At 48.4% G+C, this 24,132-nt stretch overlaps 1 protein-coding gene across 3 annotated transcripts in view; it reads left to right on the forward strand.

The window, feature by feature from the left end:
• Nucleotides 1–24,132, forward strand: part of ergic1 (endoplasmic reticulum-golgi intermediate compartment 1) — a 41,170-nt gene that overhangs the window by 13,590 nt on the left and 3,448 nt on the right. For all 3 annotated transcript variants that reach the window (XM_031797780.1, XM_031797779.1, XM_031797781.1), the window contains exons 3-9: nt 127–199; nt 4,725–4,819; nt 11,600–11,724; nt 13,633–13,737; nt 17,007–17,067; nt 17,286–17,386; nt 23,464–23,586. In XM_031797780.1, coding sequence (XP_031653640.1) covers nt 127–199; nt 4,725–4,819; nt 11,600–11,724; nt 13,633–13,737; nt 17,007–17,067; nt 17,286–17,386; nt 23,464–23,586 — 683 coding nt within the window. The remainder of the gene's footprint in view (nt 1–126; nt 200–4,724; nt 4,820–11,599; nt 11,725–13,632; nt 13,738–17,006; nt 17,068–17,285; nt 17,387–23,463; nt 23,587–24,132) is intronic.

The following is a 24,132-nucleotide window of genomic DNA, read 5'->3' on the forward strand; positions in this document are numbered from 1 at the left end:
CCTCTCCTCTCTCCTCTCCTCTCCTCTCCTCTCCTCTCCTCTCTCCTCTCTCCTCTCTCCTCTCTCCTCTCTCCTCTCTCCTCTCTCCTCTCTCCTCTCTCCTCTCCCTCTCTTCCCTCTCCACAGTGTCCATTATCTGCTGTGTCTTCATGTTGTTCCTGTTCCTCTCTGAGCTGAAGGGATTCATAGCCACTGAAATGTAAGTACGTGCACACACCTCCTCTACCTCCACTGACACATTAAATACTAAAAGTACCCGATGAGCACATGATTTCCTGGTTTCAAACCCAGAGACATTCAGTGGAAGTTAATTAAACATTATATTGTTCTGGCTCTTGGTCTTCATCTGGGGTTTCCCCTAAAACACACAGAAATACCCCCCACATCCAGAGGTATGAACAGACGTCATTCATAGCCAATCAACTGTAAGTACAGTACAGCACCATATCTCCTGTCTTAACCACAGGTCTAGGGTCAGGTTACCTTCACTCCGTGTCGTCTGAGATACCGGCCACACACTCGTCTCCACTCAACTCTGTTCATTTAAAAAAAAAAAATGTTTTATTTCACCAGGTAAGACAGATCACCTTTTATTTAACCAGGTAGACCAGTTGAGAACAAGTTCTCATTTACAACTGCGACCTGGCCAAGATAAAACAAAGCAGTGTGACACAGACAACAAAACAGAGTTACACATGGAATAAACAAACATACAATAATACAATAGGAAACTCTATATACAGTGTGAGCAAATGAGGTAGGGTAAGAGAGGTAAGAAGGTAATAAGGCAATAAATAGGCCATGGTGGCGAAGTAATTACAATTTAGCAATTAAACACTGAAATGGTAGATGTGCAGAAGATGAATGTGCATGTAGAGATACTGGGGTGCAAAGGACCAAGATAAATAAACAAATACACTATGGGGATGAGGTAGATAGATGGGCTGTTTACAGATGGGCTATGTGCAGTGATCTGTGAGCTGCTCTGACAGCTGGTGCTTAAAGTTTAATGAGGGAGATGTGAAGTCCATGGTGAAGTTGTATTTGGTTTTCCTAACCCTTTTACTATTACGTTGACGCCAACATATCTGACTCCAAATCAATTAGTTGGGGGACTTCATCTCCCCTCCTATATCTGTATTTGGATCGCCGTCAGCTGTTGCCATGACGACATCTAGTTGACAGCTGATCTTCCTGGGGTCCATACACACAACAAAAATACATTATAGACATAAGAGTTTTACCCTTTACAATGTTGATTAGGGACATAATCTATCCTTACAATGCTAGACTAATCTGTGTTGGTTCGGGACCATCTATCCTTACAATGCTAGACTAATCTGTGTTGGTTCGGGACCATCTATCCTTACAATGCTAGACTAATCTGTGTTGGTTCGGGACCATCTATCCATACAATGCTAGACTAATCTGTGTTGGTTCGGGACCATCTATCCTTACAATGCTAGACTAATCTGTGTTGGTTCGGGACCATCTATCCTTACAATGCTAGACTAATCTGTGTTGGTTCGGGACCATCTATCCTTACAATGCTAGACTAATCTGTGTTGGTTCGGGACCATCTATCCTTACAATGCTAGACTAATCTGTGTTGGTTCGAGACCATCTATCCATACAATGCTAGACTAATCTGTGTTGGTTCGGGACCATCTATCCTTACAATGCTAGACTAATCTGTGTTGGTTCGGGACCATCTATCCTTACAATGCTCGACTAATCTGTGTTGGTTCAAGACCATCTATCCTTACAATGCTAGACTAATCTGTGTTGGTTCGGGACCATCTATCCTTACAATGCTAGACTAATCTGTGTTGGTTCGAGACCATCTATCCATACAATGCTAGACTAATCTGTGTTGGTTCGGGACCATCTATCCTTACAATGCTAGACCAATCTGTGTTGGTTCGGGACCATCTATCCACTCCCTCTGGGCTTCACGCGTGAAATGTAAAAAATGCCCAAAATCTAATTATTTCCTTTTCTTTTAAAGACGTAACAAAGACAGAAACGTAACAAGAGTGTTGTGATCAAGAATGAGGAGGTCGTGTGACGCGTCTGGTGCCGTAACTAACATGGAGACATCTCTCTGATGGGATATTATGCTAACATGGAGACGTCTCTCTGATGGGATATTATGCTAACATGGAGACATCTCTCTGATGGGATATTATGCTAACATGGAGACAATCTCTCTGATGGGATATTATGCTAACATGGAGACGTCTCTCTGATGGGATATTATGCTAACATGGAGACATCTCTCTGATGGGATATTATGCTAACATAAAGACATCTCTCTGATGGGATATTATGCTAACATAGAGACATCTCTCTGATGGGATATTATGCTAACATGGAGACATCTCTCTGATGGGATATTATGCTAACATAAAGACATCTCTCTGATGGGATATTATGCTAACATGGAGACATCTCTCTGATGGGATATTATGCTAACATGGAGACATCTCTCTGATGGGATATTATGCTAACATGGAGACATCTCTCTGATGGGATATTATGCTAACATGGAGACATCTCTCTGATGGGATATTATGCTAACATGGAGACATCTCTCTGATGGGATATTATGCTAACATGGAGACATCTCTCTGATGGGATATTATGCTAACATGGAGACATCTCTCTGATGGGATATTATGCTGTGTGCATGAGGCAGCTTGAGATTGGGGGAGGAAGGGGTGTACAGCTTCTCCTGTGCTGGGTGAGATGAGCAGGGGAGGAGTGGAGAGGAGGACAGCATATTTACGCTGGGCTGTGGGAGAGGTGGAGGGCAGGGGGAGGAGAGAAAGGAAATTAGATGACAAAGATGCACCAATGTACTTTTATCATAATTAGAACGAAGAGGGACATTGTGGGGACATTGTGACAGCTGGGGGTGAATCAGGACATTGTGACAGCTGGGGGTGAATCAGGACATTGTGACAGCTGGGGGTGAATCAGGACATTGTGACAGCTGGGGGTGAATCAGGACATTGTGACAGCTGGGGGTGAATCAGGACATTGTGACAGCTGGGGGTGAATCAGGACATTGTGACAGCTGGGGGTGAATCAGGACATTGTGACAGCTGGGGGTGAATCAGGACATTGTGACAGCTGGGGGTGAATCAGGACATTGTGACAGCTGGGGGTGAATCAGGACATTGTGACAGCTGGGGGTGAATCAGGACATTGTGACAGCTGGGGGTGAATCAGGACATTGTGACAGCTGGGGGTGAATCAGGACATTGTGACAGCTGGGGGTGAATCAGGACATTGTGACAGCTGGGGGTGAATCAGGACATTGTGACAGCTGGGGGTGAATCAGGACATTGTGACAGCTGGGGGTGAATCAGGACATTGTGACAGCTGGGGGTGAATCAGGACATTGTGACAGCTGGGGGTGAATCAGGACATTGTGACAGCTGGGGGTGAATCAGGACATTGTGACAGCTGGGGGTGAATCAGGACATTGTGACAGCTGGGGGTGAATCAGGACATTGTGACAGCTGGGGGTGAATCAGGACATTGTGACAGCTGGGGGTGAATCAGGACATTGTGACAGCTGGGGGTGAATCAGGACATTGTGACAGCTGGGGGTGAATCAGGACATTGTGACAGCTGGGGGTGAATCAGGACATTGTGACAGCTGGGGGTGAATCAGGACATTGTGACAGCTGGGGGTGAATCAGGACATTGTGACAGCTGGGGGTGAATCAGGACATTGTGACAGCTGGGGGTGAATCAGGACATTGTGACAGCTGGGGGTGAATCAGGACATTGTGACAGCTGGGGGTGAATCAGGACATTGTGACAGCTGGGGGTGAATCAGGACATTGTGACAGCTGGGGGTGAATCAGGACATTGTGACAGCTGGGGGTGAATCAGGACATTGTGACAGCTGGGGGTGAATCAGGACATTGTGACAGCTGGGGGTGAATCAGGACATTGTGACAGCTGGGGGTGAATCAGGACATTGTGACAGCTGGGGGTGAATCAGGACATTGTGACAGCTGGGGGTGAATCAGGACATTGTGACAGCTGGGGGTGAATCAGGACATTGTGACAGCTGGGGGTGAATCAGGACATTGTGACAGCTGGGGGTGAATCAGGACATTGTGACAGCTGGGGGTGAATCAGGACATTGTGACAGCTGGGGGTGAATCAGGACATTGTGACAGCTGGGGGTGAATCAGGACATTGTGACAGCTGGGGGTGAATCAGGACATTGTGACAGCTGCGGGTGAATCAGGACATTGTGGGTACATTGTGATAGCTGGGGGTGAATCAGAACATTGTGGGTACATTGTGATAGCTGGGGGTGAATCAGGACATTGTGGGTACATTGTGACAGCTGGGGGTGAATCAGAACATTGTGGGTACATTGTGACAGCTGGGGGTGAATCAGAACATTGTGGGTACATTGTGACAGCTGGGGGTGAATCAGAACATTGTGGGTACATTGTGACAGCTGGGGGTGAATCAGAACATTGAAAGGGATCTCTATCTGTACTCTAATGAAGATGGTTCATCTCTCCCACTTAGTGGGTTCCTTGAAAGATGCTCCTTGTTCTATAACTTGAATGCTTGTTTAAATGATCTACAGGTGTATCTAACCTGTCTGTGTCTCTCTTTCTTTCTCTCTCTGTCTTTCTGTCTGTCTCTGTCTGTCCCTCTCTCTGTCTGTCTCTCTGATCTCCCCCCAGTGTTAACGAGCTGTATGTGGATGACCCTGATAAGAACAGTGGTGGGAAGATTGATGTGAGTTTGAACATCAGTTTGCCAAACTTACACTGTGATTGTGAGTATATTATGCATTCATTCATATCCACTGTTATGTACTGTATTACTGTCTGAATGTACTAACTTCATATAGGAGGTCATTTACCTGGCGGGGCAGCAGGGAAATGGGACGTGGGACCACCCATGTGTTTTCATCTAAATTCCTAGTCAAATTGCAATATTTTGTTCCAAATCAGGCCTATAATTTCTGCCCATGTTGTGCAGCCTTACGTGGAGGTGTGGAAAGCATCTGAAATGAGATCAACGTCTGGTTGAAGTTTGATTTGAATAGTATAAAACCACCACCAGAATGGAGAAATCCCCATGAATGTGTTGCCACACCAAGGTCACACACAACAAACAAAAAAATAGTAACTTGGATGAAATGTTGGAATCATGGAAATAGAATGATTCTATAGTTGTACTAGTGGGCACTTTGAATACAGTGTTTGACATGACAACGAATTAAAAAGCCAGGGAGTCGTTAATAAAATTAGGAGTTAGAATACCAATAGAATCTCTATGGAGGCCTTATTGTGACAGGGTAGGAACCAAAGTGTTGATCAGTGTTTTTCCAGGGGACCCTATAATCTTTCGCTACATTAAATATTTTCTCTTACTTCAGGTAGCGATCATGCTTGGCCTATTTCTCTCGGATGTGGTAGATGGTGATTTTAGATCTACACCAGCGCTGGCATCAGGCTATATAAAGGTGTCTGCGCATATATACACTACCGTTCAAAAGTTTGTGGTCAATTAGAAACGTCCTCGTTTTTAAATGAAAATCACTTTTTTTGTCCATTTAAATTAAAAATTAAAAAATTAAAATAATACACTAGTATGTTAGCTTCTAACTAGCATACCATTGATTTTCTGTCACGTTGCTCTGCAGTGCCCCCTGTCGTTCTAACTAACAAATCTACAAGATTTCAGCCAATTCGTTCTTTGTCTGGTTCCCATTTTTAGTATATCGCTCATGCAAATATCTTCTAATTAACCACTGGTATTAGATTGCTCTATCCCATTATTAGAAAGTGTTTCTAATTATAATCTTCTAGTGCTGCTGTCTAAGAAAATCTTAGTTTACCGTAAGCCTCACGACAATACCAACCATGGCTACTGCACCCCCCCCCAATCACAAAACAGAGAACATTGATATGGACCAAAGCTTTTGATGGGAAATCAGACATGACTGGGAGACCGTCTCTGGAGGGACAATGACCAGGAGACCGTCTATGGAAGGACAATGACCAGGAGACCGTCTCTGGAGGGACAATGGCCAGGAGACCGTCTCTGGAGGGACAATGGCCAGGAGACCGTCTCTGGAGGGACAATGGCCAGGAGACCGTCTCTGGAGGGACAATGGCCAGGACCCTGGGATGGCCAGGAGACCGTCTCTGGAGGGACAATGGCCAGGAGACCGTCTCTGGAGGGACAATGGCCAGGAGACCGTCTCTGGAGGGACAATGGCCAGGAGACCGTCTCTGGAGGGACAATGGCCAGGAGACCGTCTCTGGAGGGACAATGGCCAGGAGACTGTCTCATCACGTGGCCGGTACGGAGACGCGACCAGTATGGAGACTTGGCCATCACGTGGCCAGTACGGAGACGCGACCAGTATGGAGACTTGGCCATCACGTGGCCAGTACGGAGACGCGACCAGTATGGAGACGTGGCCAGTACGGAGACGCGGCCATCACGCGGCCAGTACGGAGACGCGGCCATCACGCGGCCAGTACGGAGACGCGGCCATCACGCGGCCAGTACGGAGACGCGGCCATCACGCGGCCAGTACGGAGACGCGGCCATCACGCGGCCGTCGATACTACCTCACTGTATTAAATGAACAGTGTGTTTCTCCTCTCCCACATTTCTCCATGACGTAATATGTTCTTCATCTTGAGTCATGACTCACAGAGTAACATTTAGTTATTTTATGAATTTCAGTTCCATGATGAAATATGTCAGTTTCAACCCACTCAGATCTCTGTCTCTCTCTGTCTCTCTGTCTCTCTGTCTCTCTGTCTCTCTGTCTCTGTCTCTGTTTACTCACTATGACATATTTATTCAGTTTCACGGCTCTTCCAGGGTCCCTCCTCCCTCCCTGGAATGACCTTTTACAGACACTTTAACAAGCAAAGACATGATCTTTGACTTGACGCAATAACACATGATGAATATAATTCCCCTCATCGTTTTTCTCTGAGGGGCCTTACGTGGGAGAGAAAGAAAGGAATTGTTTAGAGTCTAAAAAAAGAGAACCATGGCATGACACTGTCTTACTTCTATAAATGTGCATTCAATATATATCCCCTCTCCGTTTTGTAACGTTGTGTAATATTAAGACTGAAGTAGAATTAAATGACTGTTCTCCTCCAGGCTTCTGGCCATGTGTCTCTCTCTAAATTAAATGTGTATTGCTGTAGGCTGACCAACATCTACATATAAAAGGAAATCTAAAGGATTCAGATCATTGTGTTGTCCTGATTGGCTGTGAGGTGGCAGCTTCTCTCTAGCCTTCTTTTAAATGGGTATTTATATATCTGAACTGGAGAGGGTTATCTTTTCTCCAGGCTTCTAGCTTACCAACATCTATACCCACTATCTATATCTATCTATACCCACTATCTATCTATACCCACTATCTATATATCTATACCCACTATCTATATATATATATCTATCTATACCCACTATCTATATATACCCACTATCTATCTATACCCACTATCTATCTATACCCACTATCTATCTATACCCACTATCTATCTATACCCACTATCTATCTATACCCACTATCTATCTATACCCACTATCTATCTATACCCACTATCTATCTATACCCACTATCTATCTATACCCACTATCTATCTATACCCACTATCTATATATATATATATATATACCCACCCTGCCTTTGACCGGTACGTTGTTGGAGCTGATGAGTCTAAACTTGTCGTCTCAATTACCAGAAGTGGAAGGTGGCTCTGCATCTGGATAGACATCTCTCTCTGTCCCCCTCTCTGTCTCTCTCTGTCTCTCGCTCTGTCCCCCTCTGTGTCTCGCTCTGTCCCCCTCTGTGTCTCTCTCTGTCTCTCGCTCTCTCTCCCTCTCTGTCTCTCGCTCTGTCCCCCTCTCTGTCTCTCGCTCTCTCTCCCTCTCTGTCTCTCGCTCTGTCCCCCTCTCTGTCTCTCGCTCTGTCCCCCTCTCTGTCTCTCGCTCTGTCTCTCGCTCTGTCCCCCTCTCTGTCTCTCGCTCTGTCCCCCTCTCTGTCTCTCGCTCTGTCTGTCTGTCGGGTCTGTCTCCCTCTCACTCAATTTTATTTAAGGGCTTTATTGACATGGGAAACATACATTAATATTGCCAAAGCAAATGAAGGAGATAATAAACAAAAGTGGAATAAACAATACAAATGAACAGTAAACATCACAAAAGCTTCAAAGGCATAGAGACATTTCTAATGTCATATTATGACTATATACATATAGTGTTGTAACGATGTGCAAATAGTTAAAGTACAAAAGGGATTTTTTTTTTTTTTGCCTAATAGATGTGGGAGTTTATCAAGATTGGATTTGTTTTAGAATTCTTTGTGGGTTTGCGTAATCTCTCGGAAATAGACTATATAGACAAAAGTATGTGGACAACCCTTCAAATTAGTGGATTAAGATATTTCAGCCACACACCGGTGACCGGTGTATAAAATCGAGCACACAGCCATGCAATCTCCATAGACAAACATTGACAGTAGAAAGGCCTTACTGAAGAAGTCAGTGACATTCAATGTGGCACCTGGTCATAGGATGCCACCTTTCCAACAAGTCAGTCTGTCAAATTTCTGACCTGCTACAGCTGCCCCAGTCAACTATAAGGACTGTTATTGTGAAGTGGAAACATCTAGGAGCAACAACGTCTCAGCCATAAAGTGGTAGGCCACACAAGCTCACAGAGCGGGACAGCCGAGCGCTGAAGCACATTGCACGTAAAAATCATCAGGACCCAGCAAACTGCCTCTGGAAGCATCGTCAGCACAATAACTGTTCGTCGGGAGCTTCATGAAATGGGTTTCCATGGCCGAGCAGCCTCGCACAAGTCTAAGATCACCAAGCGTCGCCTGGAGTGGTGTAAAGCTCGCCACCATTGGACTCTGGAGCAGTGCAAACGCGTTCTCTGGAGTGGTGAATCACGCTTCACCATCTGGCAGTCCGATGGACTAAAGTTTGGTGGATGAGGAATAATGGTCTGGGGCTGTTTTTCATGGTTCGGGCCCCTTAGTTCCAGTGAAGGGAAATCTTAACGCTACAGTATACAATGACATTCTAGATGATTCTGTGCTTCCTACTTTGTGGTATCAGTTTGGGGAAGGCCCTTTCCTGTTTCAGCATGACAATGCCCCCGTGCACAAAGCGATGTCCATACAAAGATGGTTTGTCAAGTTCGGTGTGGAAGAACTTGACTGACCTGCAGAGCCCTGACCTCAACCCCATCGAACACCTTTGGGATGAATTGGAACGCCGACTGCGAGCCAGGCCTAAACGCCCGACCTCCCTAATGCTCTTGTGGCTGAATGGAAGCAAGTCCCCGCAGTGTTCCAACATCAACAATGTTCCAACATCTAGTGGAAATCCTTCCCAGAAGAGTGGAGGCTGTTATAACATATATCATCCTGAGCGGTATGACGGCTGCGTGATCCCATGGTGTTAATACTTAGTACTATTGTTTGTACAGATGAACGTGGTACCTTCATGCATTTGGAAATTCCTCCCAAGGATGAACCAGGCTTGTGGAGGTCTACAAATTTTTTTTCATTTTCCCATGATGTCAAGCAAAGAGGCACTGAGTTTGAAATACATCCACAGGTACACCTCCAATTGACTCAAATGATGTCAATTAACCTATCAGAAGCTTCGAAAGCCATGACATCATTTTGTGGAATTTTCCAAGCTGTTTAAAGGCACAGTCAACTTAGTGTATGTAAACTTTCTGAACCACTGGAATTGTGATACTGTGAATTATAAGTGGAATAATCTGTCTGTAAACAATTGTTGGAAACATTACTTGTGTCCTGCACAAAGTAGATGTCCTAACCGAATTGCCAAAACTATAGTTTAACAAGAAATTTGTGGAGTGGTTGAAAAACAAGTTTTAATGACTCCAACATAAGTGGATGTTAAACTTCTGACTCCAACTGTATGAAGCATTTTTCTCAGTTATTATTTGTTATTAATTTCTAGACTGATATAAAATGTTCCTGTTTTGACTAATTTAATAGAGTGAGTTAGGTCTGATTATATACCACATTTAGCATAGTCTCTTCCCTGTTTCACACCTGGTAGTGTGGTGGATGGGACTACCAGCTCTCTGTAACCTAGAGGGCAACCAGTGGGTCCATCTCCTCTATACCACCCACCTGGTAGTGTGGTGGATGGGACTACCAGCTCTCTGTAACCTAGAGGGCAACCAGTGGGTCCATCTCCTCTATACCACCCACCTGGAAGTGTGGTGGATGGGACTACCAGCTCTCTGTAACCTAGAGGGTAACCACTGGGTCCATCTCCTCTGTACCACCCACCTGGTAGTGTGGTGGATGGGACTACCAGCTCTCTGTAACCTAGAGGGTAACCAGTGGGTCCATCTCCTCTATACCACCCACCTGGTAGTTTGGTGGATGGGACTACCAGCTCTCTGTAACCTAGAGGGTAACCACTGGGTCCATCTCCTCTGTACCACCCACCTGGTAGTGTGGTGGATGGGACTACCAGCTCTCTGTAACCTAGAGGGTAACCAGTGGGTCCATCTCCTCTATACCACCCACCTGGTAGTGTGGTGGATGGGACTACCAGCTCTCTGTAACCTAGAGGGTAACCAGTGGGTCCATCTCCTCTATACCACCCACCTGGTAGTGTGGTGGATGGGACTACCAGCTCTCTGTAACCTAGAGGGTAACCAGTGGGTCCATCTCCTCTATACCACCCACCTGGTAGTGTGGTGGATGGGACTACCAGCTCTCTGTAACCTAGAGGGTAACCAGTGGGTCCATCTCCTCTATACCACCCACCTGGTAGTGTGGTGGATGGGACTACCAGCTCTCTGTAACCTAGAGGGTAACCAGTGGGTCCATCTCCTCTGTACCACCCACCTGGTAGTGTGGTGGATGGGACTACCAGCTCTCTGTAACCTAGAGGGTAACCACTGGGTCCGTCTCCTCTGTACCACCCACCTGGTAGTGTGGTGGATGGGACTACCAGCTCTCTGTAACCTAGAGGGTAACCACTGGGTCCGTCTCCTCTGTACCATGTTTCTTGTAGGATGACAATGTCTGTATTTCTGATTTATTTGGTGAAGTCCAGGTTCCTGCTCTTTAGGCCAAAGACCTTGAATATTCCAGGATTAGATAGTAAAAGCTTTCTGTTCCATAGTGTCTAGTGTTGTTTTTGTTTGGTTTAGGCCCGGACCATCACAGTAGGTGTGATCAGAGTATGTTGAGCATCTGATACATACCTCTTAGGTCGCAGGATGGGGCCTGGTGGGGTGTAAAAGTGGGGGTTAGGCCTGTTGCTTCTCTCTCTCTGTCTCTGTGTGTGTGGGTCCATCACCCGATAGAGGGTGTCCTTAAATAGGGTCCTGTCTGCCTATGTGCCAGGAGAGATCAGACCTAGCAGGACTGAGAAGGAGAGAGAGGTAGTGTTGCTATGTACTGTACTGTGACTAGGCCGGTACCCAACAGAAATGATCTGACCACCGTTGTCCTCTCTCTCTCACTCCCCCCCCCCCCCCCCCCTCTTTCCCCCTCCCCCAGTGGTGGGTCTTGATATCCAGGATGAGATGGGTCGTCATGAGGTGGGGCACATAGATAACTCCATGAAGGTTCCTCTCAACCACGGACATGGCTGTCGTTTCGAGGGAGAGTTCACTATTAACAAAGTAACCTCTGACCCCCACTACACAGACCTCTGACCCCCCACTACACAGACCTCTGACCCCCCACTACATAGACCTCTGACCCCCCACTACGCAGACTTCTGACCCCCACTACAGACCTCTGACCCCCACTACACAGACTTCTGACCCCCCCCCCCCCCCACTACACAGACCTCTGACCCCCCCCCACTACACAGACCTCTGACCCCCCCCCCCCACTACACAGACCTCTGACCCCCCCCACTACAGACCTCTGACCCCCCCACTACACAGACCTCTGACCCCCCACTACACAGACCTCTGACCCCCCCCACTACACAGACTTCTGACCCCCCACTACACAGACCTCTGACCCCCCCCCCTACTACACAGACCTCTGACCCCCCCACTACACAGACCTCTGACCCCCCCCCCCCACTACACAGACCTCTGACCCCCCCCACTACAGACCTCTGACCCACCCACTACACAGACCTCTGACCCCCCCCCACTACACAGACCTCTACCCCCCACTACACAGACCTCTGACCCCCCCCCCACTACACAGACCTCTAACCCCCACTACACAGACCTCTGACCCCCCACTACACAGACCTCTGACCCCCCCCCACTACACAGACCTCTAACCCCCACTACACAGACCTCTGACCCCCCCCACTACACAGACCTCTGACCCCCCCCCCCCCCACTACACAGACCTCTGACCCCCCCCCCCACTACACAGACCTCTGACCCCCCCCACTACAGACCTCTGACCCCCCCACTACACAGACCTCTGACCCCCCCCACTACACAGACCTCTGACCCCCCCCTACTACACAGACCTCTGACCCCCCCCACTACACAGACCTCTGACCCCCCCCACTACAGACCTCTGACCCACCCACTACACAGACCTCTGACCCCCCCCACTACACAGACCTCTGACCCCCCACTACACAGACCTCTGACCCCCCACTACACAGACCTCTGACCCCCCCCCCCCCCCACTACACAGACCTCTGACCCCCCCCACTACACAGACCTCTGACCCCCCACTACACAGACCTCTGACCCCCCACTACACAGACCTCTGACCCCCCCCCCCCCACTACACAGACCTCTAACCCCCACTACACAGACCTCTGACCCCCCCCCACTACACAGACCTCTGACCCCCCCCACTACACAGACCTCTGACCCCCCCACTACACAGACCTCTGACCCCCCCACTACACAGACCTCTGACAGCTCCTTTTGTTATTTTGCTTGTTCTTGTACTGATGTCCCTTTCTGTTTGTCTCTGTCTTTCCGTGTGGTGATATTGTCTCTGTTTGTCTCTGTCTCTCCTTATGGTGATATTGTTTCTGTTTGTCTCTGTCTCTTTGTATGGTGATATTGTCTCCGTGTGGTGATATTGTCTCTGTGTGGTGATATTGTCTCTGTGTGGTGATATTGTCTCTGTGTGGTGATATTGTCTCTGTGTGGTGATATTGTCTCTGTGTGGTGATATTGTCTCCGTGTGGTGATATTGTCTCCGTGTGGTGATATTGTCTCTGTGTGGTGATATTGTCTCTGTTTGTCTCTGTCTCTCCGTGTGGTGATATTGTCTCTGTATGGTGATATTGTCTCTGTATGGTGATATTGTCTCTGTATGGTGATATTGTCTCTGTATGGTGATATTGTCTCTGTATGGTGATATTGTCTCTGTATGGTGATATTGTCTCTGTATGGTGATATTGTCTCTGTATGGTGATATTGTCTCTGTATGGTGATATTGTCTCCGTGTGGTGATATTGTTTCTCTGTATGGTGATATTGTCTCTGTATGGTGATATTGTCTCTGTATGGTGATATTGTCTCTGTATGGTGATATTGTCTCTGTGTGGTGATATTGTCTCCGTATGGTCATATCTGTGTGGACTCCCTCCAGGTACCAGGTAACTTCCACGTGTCGACCCATAGCGCCACAGCCCAGCCCCAGAGCCCTGACATGACGCACCTCATACACAAACTGGCCTTCGGGGAGAAACTACAGGTCAGGACACTTCTATAGACACCCTCTCTATCTGAAACTACAGGTCAGGGCACTTCTATAGACACCCTTTCTATCTGAAACTACAGGTCAGGGCACTTCTATAGACACCCTCTCTATCTGAAACTACAGGTCAGGACTCTTCTATAGACACCCTCTCTATCTGAAACTACAGGTCAGGACACTTCTATAGACACCCTCTCTATCTGAAACTACAGGTCAGGACACTTCTATAAACACCCTCTCTATCTGAAACTACAGGTCCTGACACTTCTATAGACACCCTCTCTATCTGAAACTACAGGTCAGGACACTTCTATAAACACCCTCTCTATCTGAAACTACAGGTCAGGGGACTTCTATAGACACCCTCTCTATCTGAAACTACAGGTCAGGGGACTTCTATAGACACCCTCTCTATCTGAAACTACAGGTCAGGACTCTTCTATAGACACCCTCTCTATCTGAAACTACAGGTCAGGACACTTCTATAGACACCCTCTCTATCTGAAACTACAGGTCAGGACACTTCTATAAACACCCTCTCTATCTGAAACTACAGGTCAGGGGACTTCTATAGACACCCTCTCTATCTGAAACTACAGGTCAGGGGACTTCTATAGATACCCTCTCTATCTGAAACTACAGGTCAGGGGACTTCTATAGACACCCTCTCTATCTGAAAGTACAGGTCAGGACTCTTCTATAGACACCCTCTCTATCTGAAACTACAGGTCAGGGGACTTCTATAGACACCCTCTCTATCTGAAAGTACAGGTCAGGACTCTTCTATAGACACCCTCTCTATCTGAAACTACAGGTCAGGGGACTTCTATAGACACCCTCTCTATCTGAAACTACAGGTCAGGACTCTTCTATAGACACCCTCTCTATCTGAAACTACAGGTCAGGGGACTTCTATAGACACCCTCTCTATCTGAAACTACAGGTCAGGGGACTTCTATAGACACCCTCTCTATCTGAAACTACAGGTCAGGGGACTTCTATAGACACCCTCTCTATCTGAAACTACAGGTCAGGACACTTCTATAGACACCCTCTCTATCTGAAACTACAGGTCAGGACACTTCTATAGACACCCTCTCTATCTGAAACTACAGGTCAGGACACTTCTATAAACACCCTCTCTATCTGAAACTACAGGTCAGGGGACTTCTATAGACACCCTCTCTATCTGAAACTACAGGTCAGGACTCTTCTATAGACACCCTCTCTATCTGAAACTACAGGTCAGGGCACTTCTATAGACACCCTCTATCTTATCCAACATCAACCTGCGTACTGACACATGTTGCACATGGGCACACACAATGGAGAGTAAGATAACATGTAAGATCCTCCTACATAAATACCTCTCTGTCTCGTCTCGGCTCCTGTCTGTCTGTCTCGGGTCCTGTCTGTCTCGGGTCCTGTCTGTCTGTCTGTCTCGGCTCCTGTCTGTCTGTCTGTCTATATCGGCTCCTGTCTGTCTGTCTGTCTGTATCGGCTCCTGTCTGTCTGTCTGTATCGGCTCCTGTCTGTCTGTCTGTATCGGCTCCTGTCTGTCTGTCTGTATCGGCTCCTGTCTGTCTGTCTGTATCGGCTCCTGTCTGTCTGTCTCGGCTCCTATCTGTCTGTCTGTCTCGGCTCCTATCTGTCTGTCTGTCTCGGCTCCTATCTGTCTGTCTGCCTCGGCTCCTGTCTGTCTCGGCTCCTGTCTGTCTCGGCTCCTGTCTGGCTCGGCTCCTGTCTGGCTCGGCTCCTGTCTGGCTCGGCTCCTGTCTGTCTGTCTGTCTCGGCTCCTGTCTCTGTCTGTCTGTCTCGGCTCCTGTCTGTATCGGCTCCTGTCTGTCTGTCTGTATCGGCTCCTGTCTGTCTGTCTGTATCGGCTCCTGTCTGTCTGTCTGTATCGGCTCCTGTCTGTCTGTCTGTCTGTCTGTCTGTCTGTCTGTCTGTCTGTATCGGCTCCTGTCTGTCTGTCTGTCTGTATCGGCTCCTGTCTGTCTGTCTGTCTGTCTGTCTGTCTGTCTGTCTGTCTGTATCGGCTCCTGTCTGTCTGTCTGTCTGTCTGTCTGTATCGGCTCCTGTCTGTCTGTCTGTCTGTCTGTCTGTATCGGCTCCTGTCTGTCTGTCTGTCTGTCTGTATCGGCTCCTGTCTGTCTGTCTGTCTGTCTGTATCGGCTCCTGTCTGTCTGTCTGTCTGTATCGGCTCCTGTCTGTCTGTCTGTCTGTATCGGCTCCTGTCTGTCTGTCTGTCTGTATCGGCTCCTGTCTGTCTGTCTGTCTGTATCGGCTCCTGTCTGTCTGTCTGTCTGTCTGTCTGTCTGTCTGTCTGTATCGGCTCCTGTCTGTCTGTATCGGCTCCTGTCTGTCTGTCTGTCTGTCTGTATCGGCTCCTGTCTGTCTGTCTGTCTGTCTGTCTGTATCGGCGTCTGTCTGTCTGTATCGGCTCCTGTCTGCCTGTCTGTCTGTCTGTATCGGCTCCTGTCTGTATCGGCTCCTGTCTGTCTGTCTGTCTGTATCGGCGTCTGTCTGTCTGTATCGGCTCCTGTCTGTATCGGCTCCTGTCTGTCTGTCTGTATCGGCTCCTGTCTGTCTGTATCGGCTCCTGTCTGTCTGTCTGTATCGGCTCCTGTCTGTCTGTCTGTCTGTCTGTCTGTCTGTATCGGCTCCTGTCTGTCTGTCTGTCTGTATCGGCTCCTGTCTGTCTGTCTGTCTGTATCGGCTCCTGTCTGTCTGTCTGTCTGTCTGTATCGGCTCCTGTCTGTCTGTATCGGCTCCTGTCTGTCTGTCTGTCTGTCTGTATCGGCTCCTGTCTGTCTGTCTGTCTGTCTGTATCGGCTCCTGTCTGTATCGGCTCCTGTCTGTCTGCCTGTCTGTCTGTATCGCCTGTCTGTCTGTATGCTCCTGTCTGTATCGGCTCCTGTCTGTCTGTATCGGCTCCTGTCTGTCTGTCTGTATCGGCTCCTGTCCGTCTGTCTGTCTGTCTGTCTGTATCGGCTCCTGTCCGTCTGTCTGTCTGTCTGTCTGTCTGTCTGTATCGGCTCCTGTCCGTCTGTCTGTCTGTCTGTCTGTATCGGCTCCTGTCCGTCTGTCTGTCTGTCTGTATCGGCTCCTGTCTGTCTGTCTGTCTGTCTGTATCGGCTCCTGTCTGTCTGTATCGGCTCCTGTCTGTCTGTCTGTATCGGCTCCTGTCTGTCTGTCTCGGCTCCTGTATGTCTCGTCTCCTGTCTGTCTCGTCTCCTATCTGTCTCGTCTCTGTCACGCTACAGGTGCAGAATGTCCAAGGAGCCTTTAATGCGTTGGGAGGAGCTGACAGGCTGGTCTCCAACCGTACGTAGAGATCTGTTTATCTCTCTGTCTGTTGCCTGTGTATGAGAGGTGTGTGTGTGTGTGAGAGAGACCCCTACAGAGCAGAAGGACTAAGCCATGGAAACGTTCCTCTCATGGGAATCCAAAAGGGTTACTAGAACAAACCCTATTCTAGCAGTCTCTCATTAAAAATGACTATACTATTTTATTCCTGTTATAAAAGTTGTGTTCCCTTGCAGCTCTGGCATCTCATGACTACATCCTAAAGATTGTCCCAACAGTCTATGAAGACCTGAGTGGAAAACAGAGGTTCTCCTACCAGTACACAGTAGCCAACAAGGTATGGACCAGAACCCTACCAGAATACTATAGTCAACAAGGTATGGACTAGAACCCTACCAGAATACTGTAGTCAACAAGGTATGGACCAGAACCCTACCAGTACACAGTAGCCAACAAGGTATGGGCTAGAACCCTACCAGAATACTGTAGTCAACGAGGTATGGACTAGAACCCTACCAGTATACTGTAGTCAACGAGGTATGGACTAGAACCCTACCAGTATACTGTAGTCAACAAGGTATGGACTAGAACCCTACCAGTATACTGTAGTCAACGAGGTATGGACTAGAACCCTACCCCTGCCAGAACCCTATGTAGTCAACGAGGTATGGACTAGAACCCTACCAGTATACTGTAGTCAACAAGGTATGGACTAGAACCCTACCAGTATACTGTAGTCAATAAGGTATGGACTAGAACCCTACCCCTACCAGTATACTGTAGTCAACGAGGTATGGACTAGAACCCTACCAGTAGTCAACAAGGTATAGATAATAGTGGTGGTGGGTCAGCTGCTTGTTCACCTGCCCGTAATTGCTAATAACCCATCCACAACCTCACAACTATACCTGTCTATTCGGAAAGTATTCAGACCCCTTGACTTCCATTGCAGCCTTATTTTTAAATGATTAAATAGTTTACACAAAATTCCCCGTAATGACAAACAAAAACAGGATTTTAGAAATTCAATTAATTGGACATGATTTGGAAAGGAACACACTTGTCTATATAAGGTCCCACTGTTGACAGTGCATGGTCAGAGCAAAAACCAAGCCATGAGGTCAGAGGAATTGTCCGTAGATCTCAGAGACAGGATTGTGTCGAGGCACAGATCTGGGGAAAGGTACCAAAACATTTATGCAGCATTGAATGTCCCCAAGAACACAGTGGCCTCCATCATTCTTAAAGGGAAGAAGTTTGGAACAACCCAGACTCTTCCTAGAACTGTCCGACCGGCAAAACTGAGCAATCGGGAGAGAAGGGCCTTGGTCAGAGAGGTGACCAAGAACCGGATGGTCACCCTGACAGAGCACCTGAGTTCCTCTGTGGAAATAGGAGAACCTTCCAGAAGGACATTCTTCTCTGCAGCACTCCACAAATCAGGCCAGACGGAAGCCACTCATCAGTAAAAGGCACATGACAGCCCGTTTGGCGTTTTCCAAAAGGCATCTAAAGACTCATGAGAGAAACAAGATTCTCTGGTCTGATGTATCCAAGATTGAACTCTTTGGCCTGAAAGCCAAGTGTCACATCTGGAGGAAATCTGGCACCATCCCTATGGTGAAGCATGGTGGTGGCAGCATCATGCTGTGGGGGTGTTTTTCAGCGGCAGGGACTGGGAGACTAGTCAGGATCGAGGGAAAGATGAACGAAGCAAAGTAGAGCGAGATCCTTGATGAAAACCTGCTCCAGAGCACTCAGGACCTCAGACTGGGGCGAAGGTTCACCTTGCAACAGGACAGCAGCCCTACTCACACAGCCAAGACAACGCAGGAGTGGCTTTGGGACAAGTCTCTGAATATCCTTGAGTGTCCCAGCCAGAGCCCGGACTTGAACCCCATCGAACATCTCTGGAGAGACCTGAATATAGCTGTGCAGCGACGCTCCCCGTCCAACCTGACAGGATCTGCAGAGAAGAATGGGAGAAACTCCCCAAATACAGGGGTGCAAAGCTTGTAGCGTCATACCCAAGAAGACTTGATGCTGTAATCGCTGCCAAAGGTGCTTCAACAAAGTACTGAGTAAAGGGTCTGAATACTTATGTAAATGCGATATTTCTAAAATCCTGTTTTTGCTTTGTCATTATGGGGTATTGTGTGTAGACTGACGAATAAGGCTGTGTAGTGTGCAGAATAAGGCAGTGTAGTGTGTAGAATAAGGCCGTGTAGTGTGTAGAATAAGGCTGTGTAATGTAACAAAATGTGGAAAAAGGGGTATGAATACTTCCCGAATGCAGTGTAAAACATTTTAGCAGATGGAAGTCAATGGAAGTCTCTATCCCGCCTGGAGTCAACGGGAAGTCTCCATCCCGTCTGGAGCCAACGGGAAGTCTCCATCCCGTCTGGAGCCAACGGGAAGTCTCCATCCCGCCTGGAGCCAACGGGAAGTCTCCATCCCGTCTGGAGCCAACGGGAAGTCTCCATCCCGTCTGGAGCCAACGGGAAGTCTCCATCCCGTCTGGAGCCAACGGGAAGTCTCCGTCCCGTCTGGAGCCAACGGGAAGTCTCCGTCCCGTCTGGAGCCAACGGGAAGTCTCCGTCCCGTCTGGAGCCAACGGGAAGTCTCCGTCCCGTCTGGAGCCAACGGGAAGTCTCCGTCCCGTCTGGAGCCAACGGGAAGTCTCCGTCCCGCCTGGAGCCAACGGGAAGTCTCCGTCCCGCCTGGAGCCAACGGGAAGTCTCCGTCCCGCCTGGAGCCAACGGGAAGTCTCCGTCCCGCCTGGAGCCAACGGGAAGTCTCCGTCCCGCCTGGAGCCAACGGGAAGTCTCCGTCCCGCCTGGAGCCAACGGGAAGTCTCCGTCCCGCCTGGAGCCAACGGGAAGTCTCCGTCCCGCCTGGAGCCAACGGGAAGTCTCCGTCCCGCCTGGAGCCAACGGGAAGTCTCCGTCCCGCCTGGAGCCAACGGGAAGTCTCCGTCCCGCCTGGAGCCAACGGGAAGTCTCCGTCCCGCCTGGAGCCAACGGGAAGTCTCCGTCCCGCCTGGAGCCAACGGGAAGTCTCCGTCCCGCCTGGAGCCAACGGGAAGTCTCCGTCCCGCCTGGAGCCAACGGGAAGTCTCCGTCCCGCCTGGAGCCAACGGGAAGTCTCCGTCCCGCCTGGAGCCAACGGGAAGTCTCCGTCCCGCCTGGAGCCAACGGGAAGTCTCCGTCCCGTCTGGAGTCAACGGGAAGTCTCCGTCCCGTCTGGAGCCAACGGGAAGTCTCCATGGTGTCTGGAGCCAACGGGAAGTCTCCGTCCCGTCTGGAGCCAACGGGAAGTCTCCGTCCCGTCTGGAGCCAACGGGAAGTCTCCGTCCCGTCTGGAGCCAACGGGAAGTATCCGTCCCGCCTGGAGCCAACGGGAAGTCTCCATCCTGTCTGGAGCCAATGGGAAGTCTCCGTCCCGTCTGGAGCCAATGGGAAGTCTCCGTGGTGTAGAGTCCAGAGCAAAGCAGTCAGAAGTCCAGTATCTCAAGATCCCGCGTGCGGTAGTCCTTTGTCGTTATACAAGGAGTGGTGTTCACACATTTAGTTTATAGTCCTGGACAGGAAGAGGTAAGGCCTCCCATCAGGAGAGCTGTGATTGGCTCGGGTGAGGGAAAAGGTCCTGGGTCAGCCCCCATTCACCTGCACCAACGAGACTTGGAGAGACCTACAAGCCACAGTTTCTCGCTGTGAAGTTTGGAGGAGGATCGGCGATGATCTGGAGGTGCTTCAGCACGGCTGGAATCGGGCAGATATGTGTTTGTGAAGGACACATGAATCAAGCCACGTACAAGGTTGTCCTGGAAGAGAACTTGCTTCCTTCTGCTCTGACAATGTTCCCCAACTCTGAGGATTGGTTTCTCCAGCAGGACAATGCTCCATGCGGCACAGCCAGGTCATTCAAGGTGTGGATGGAGGACCACCAGATCAAGACCCTGTCATGGTCAGCACAATCTCCAGACCTGAACTCCATTGAAAACCTCTGGAATGTGATCAAGAGGAAGATGGATGGTCACAAGCCATCAAAACAAAGCCGAAATGCTTGGATTTTTGTGCCAGGAGTGGCATAATAAAAATTAAGAAAAACCCTTGAATTAGTTCAAACTTTTGACTGGCTCTGTATGTGAGAATACTGTTCATTGACTATAGCTCAACACCATAGTGCCCACAAAGCTCATCGATTTAAGCTATGGACCCTGGGACTGAACACCTTCCTCTGCAACTGGATCCTGGACTTCCTGACGGGTCGCCCCCAGGTGGTAAGGGTAGGTGACAACACATCAACCACGCTGATCCTCAACACAGGGGCCCCTCAGGGGTGTGTACTTAGTCCCCTCCTGTACTCCCTGTTCACCAATACTGTGTGGCCAAACACGACTCCAACACCATCATTAAGTTTGCTGACGACACAACTGGGGTAGGCCTGATCACCGACAATGATGAGACAGCCTATAGGGAGGAGGTCAGAGACCTGGCAGTGTGATTCCAGGAAACAACCTCTCCTCAATGTGAGCAAGACAAAGGAGCTGATTGTGGACTACAGGAAAAGGAGGGTTGAGCATGCCCCCATTCTCATCGATGGGGCTGCAGTGGAGCAGGTTGAGAGCTTCAAGTTCCATGGTGTCCACATCACCAAAAAACTACATGGTCCAAACACACTAAGACAATTGTGAAGAGGGCACGACAACACCTTTTCCACCCCAGGAGACAAAAGATTTCACATGGGTCCCCAGATCCTCAAAAGGTTCTACAGCTGCACCATCGAGAGCATCCTGACCAGCAAATGCTCAGTATGGCAAATGCTCGCCATTTGTCACTACAGAGGGTAGTGCGTATGGCCCAGTACATCACTGGGGCCAAGCTTCCTGCCATCTGGGACCTCTATACCAGGCGCTGTCAGAAGGCCCTAAAAATGGTCATACTCCAGTCACCCAAGTCATAGACTGTCTTCTCTGCTACCGCATGGCAAGCGGTGCCGGAGCACCAAGTCTAGGGCCAAAAGGCTCCTTAACAGCTTTTTTCCCAAGCCAGTTAATCAAATGGCCACTGGCCTATTACATTGACCCCCCCCCCCATCCCCTTTTGTTTTTAGACTCAAAGTCACTTTACCCCCACCTACCTATACAATTACCTCGACTAACCTGTACCCCTGCACACTGACTCTGTACCGGTACCCCCTGTATATAGCCTCCACATTGACTCTGTACCGGTACCCCCTGTATATAGCCTCCACTTTGACTCTGTACCGTAACACCCTGTATATAGCTAGATTTCAGCATTTCACTGTAAGGTCTACTACACCTGTTGTATTCAGCATTTCACTGTGAGGTCTACTACACCTGTTGTATTCAGCATTTCACTGTGAGGTCTACTACACCTGTTGCATTCAGCATTTCACTGTGAGGTCTACTACACCTGTTGTATTCAGCATTTCACTGTAAGGTCTACTACACCTGTTGTATTCAGCATTTCACTGTAAGGTCTACTACACCTGTTGTATTCAGCATTTCACTGTGAGGTCTACTACACCTGTTGTATTCAGCATTTCACTGTGAGGTCTACTACACCTGTTGTATTCAGCATTTCACTGTGAGGTCTACTACACCTGTTGTATTCAGCATTTCACTGTGAGGTCTACTACACCTGTTGTATTCAGCATTTCACTGTGAGGTCTACTACACCTGTTGTATTCAGCATTTCACTGTGAGGTCTACTACACCTGTTGTATTTGGCTTACGTGAGAAATAACATTTTTTATCTCTGGACTTTTCAAGAGGGACATTTAGTCAAAAACAACAATCGTTTGAAAAGTAACATTAAAGATTAAAACGCCATGTTATGCAACTAGTATGTTGAAACATGTATTTTCTCTGTCCCGCCCCTGCAGCAGTACACAGCCAATAATATGACATATTATAATGTTATGTCTCTCTGTCCCTCCCCTGCAGCAGTACACAGCCAATAATATGACATATTATAATGTTATGTCTCTCTGTCCCGCCCCTGCAGCAGTACACAGCCAATAATATGACATATTATAATGTTATGTTTCTCTGTCCCTCCCCTGCAGCAGTACACAGCCAATAATATGACATATTATAATGTTATGTCTCTCTGTCCCTCCCCTGCAGCAGTACACAGCCAATAATATGACATATTATAATGTTATGTCTCTCTGTCCCTCCCCTGCAGCAGTACACAGCCAATAATATGACATATTATAATGTTATGTCTCTCTGTCCCGCCCCTACAGGAGTACGTAGCCAATAATAACATGACATATTATAAACATATGTTATGTCTCTTTGTCCCGCCCCTACAGGAGTACGTAGCCAATAATAACATGACATATTATAAACATATGTTATGTCTCTCTGTCCCGCCCCTACAGGAGTACGTAGCCTATAGCCACACAGGAAGGATTATCCCAGCTATCTGGTACCGCTATGACCTCAGTCCAATCACAGTCAAGTACACAGAGAAGAGACAACCCCTCTACCGGTTCATAACTACGGTAAGTTACCCTAACCGCTAACCCCTCTACCGGTTCATAACTACGTTATGTTACCCTAACCGCTAACCCCTCTACCGGTTCATAACTACGGTAAGTTACCCTAACCGCTAACCCCTCTACCGGTTCATAACTACGGTATGTTACCCTAACCGCTAACCCCTCTACCGGTTCATAACTACGGCATGTTACCCTAACCGCTAACCCCTCTACCGGTTCATAACTACGGCATGTTACCCTAACCGCTAACCCCTCTACCGGTTCATAACTACGGCATTTTACCCTAACCGCTAACCCCTCTACCGGTTCATAACTACGGTATGTTACCCTAACCGCTAACCCCTAAACCCTCACCAGTTCATAACTACGGTATGTTACCCTAACCGCTAACCCCTTACCTTAGCCTCAATTACAACCCTAACCCTAGCCTCCATCACAACCCTAACCCTAGCTTCAACCACAACCCTAACCCTAGATTCAACCACAACCCTAACCCTAGATTCAACTACAACCCTAACCCTAGATTCAACCACAACCCTAGCCTCAACC

Source organism: Oncorhynchus kisutch, linkage group LG19 (genome assembly GCF_002021735.2).
Source record: "Oncorhynchus kisutch isolate 150728-3 linkage group LG19, Okis_V2, whole genome shotgun sequence".
Classification (NCBI taxonomy): domain Eukaryota; kingdom Metazoa; phylum Chordata; class Actinopteri; order Salmoniformes; family Salmonidae; genus Oncorhynchus; species Oncorhynchus kisutch.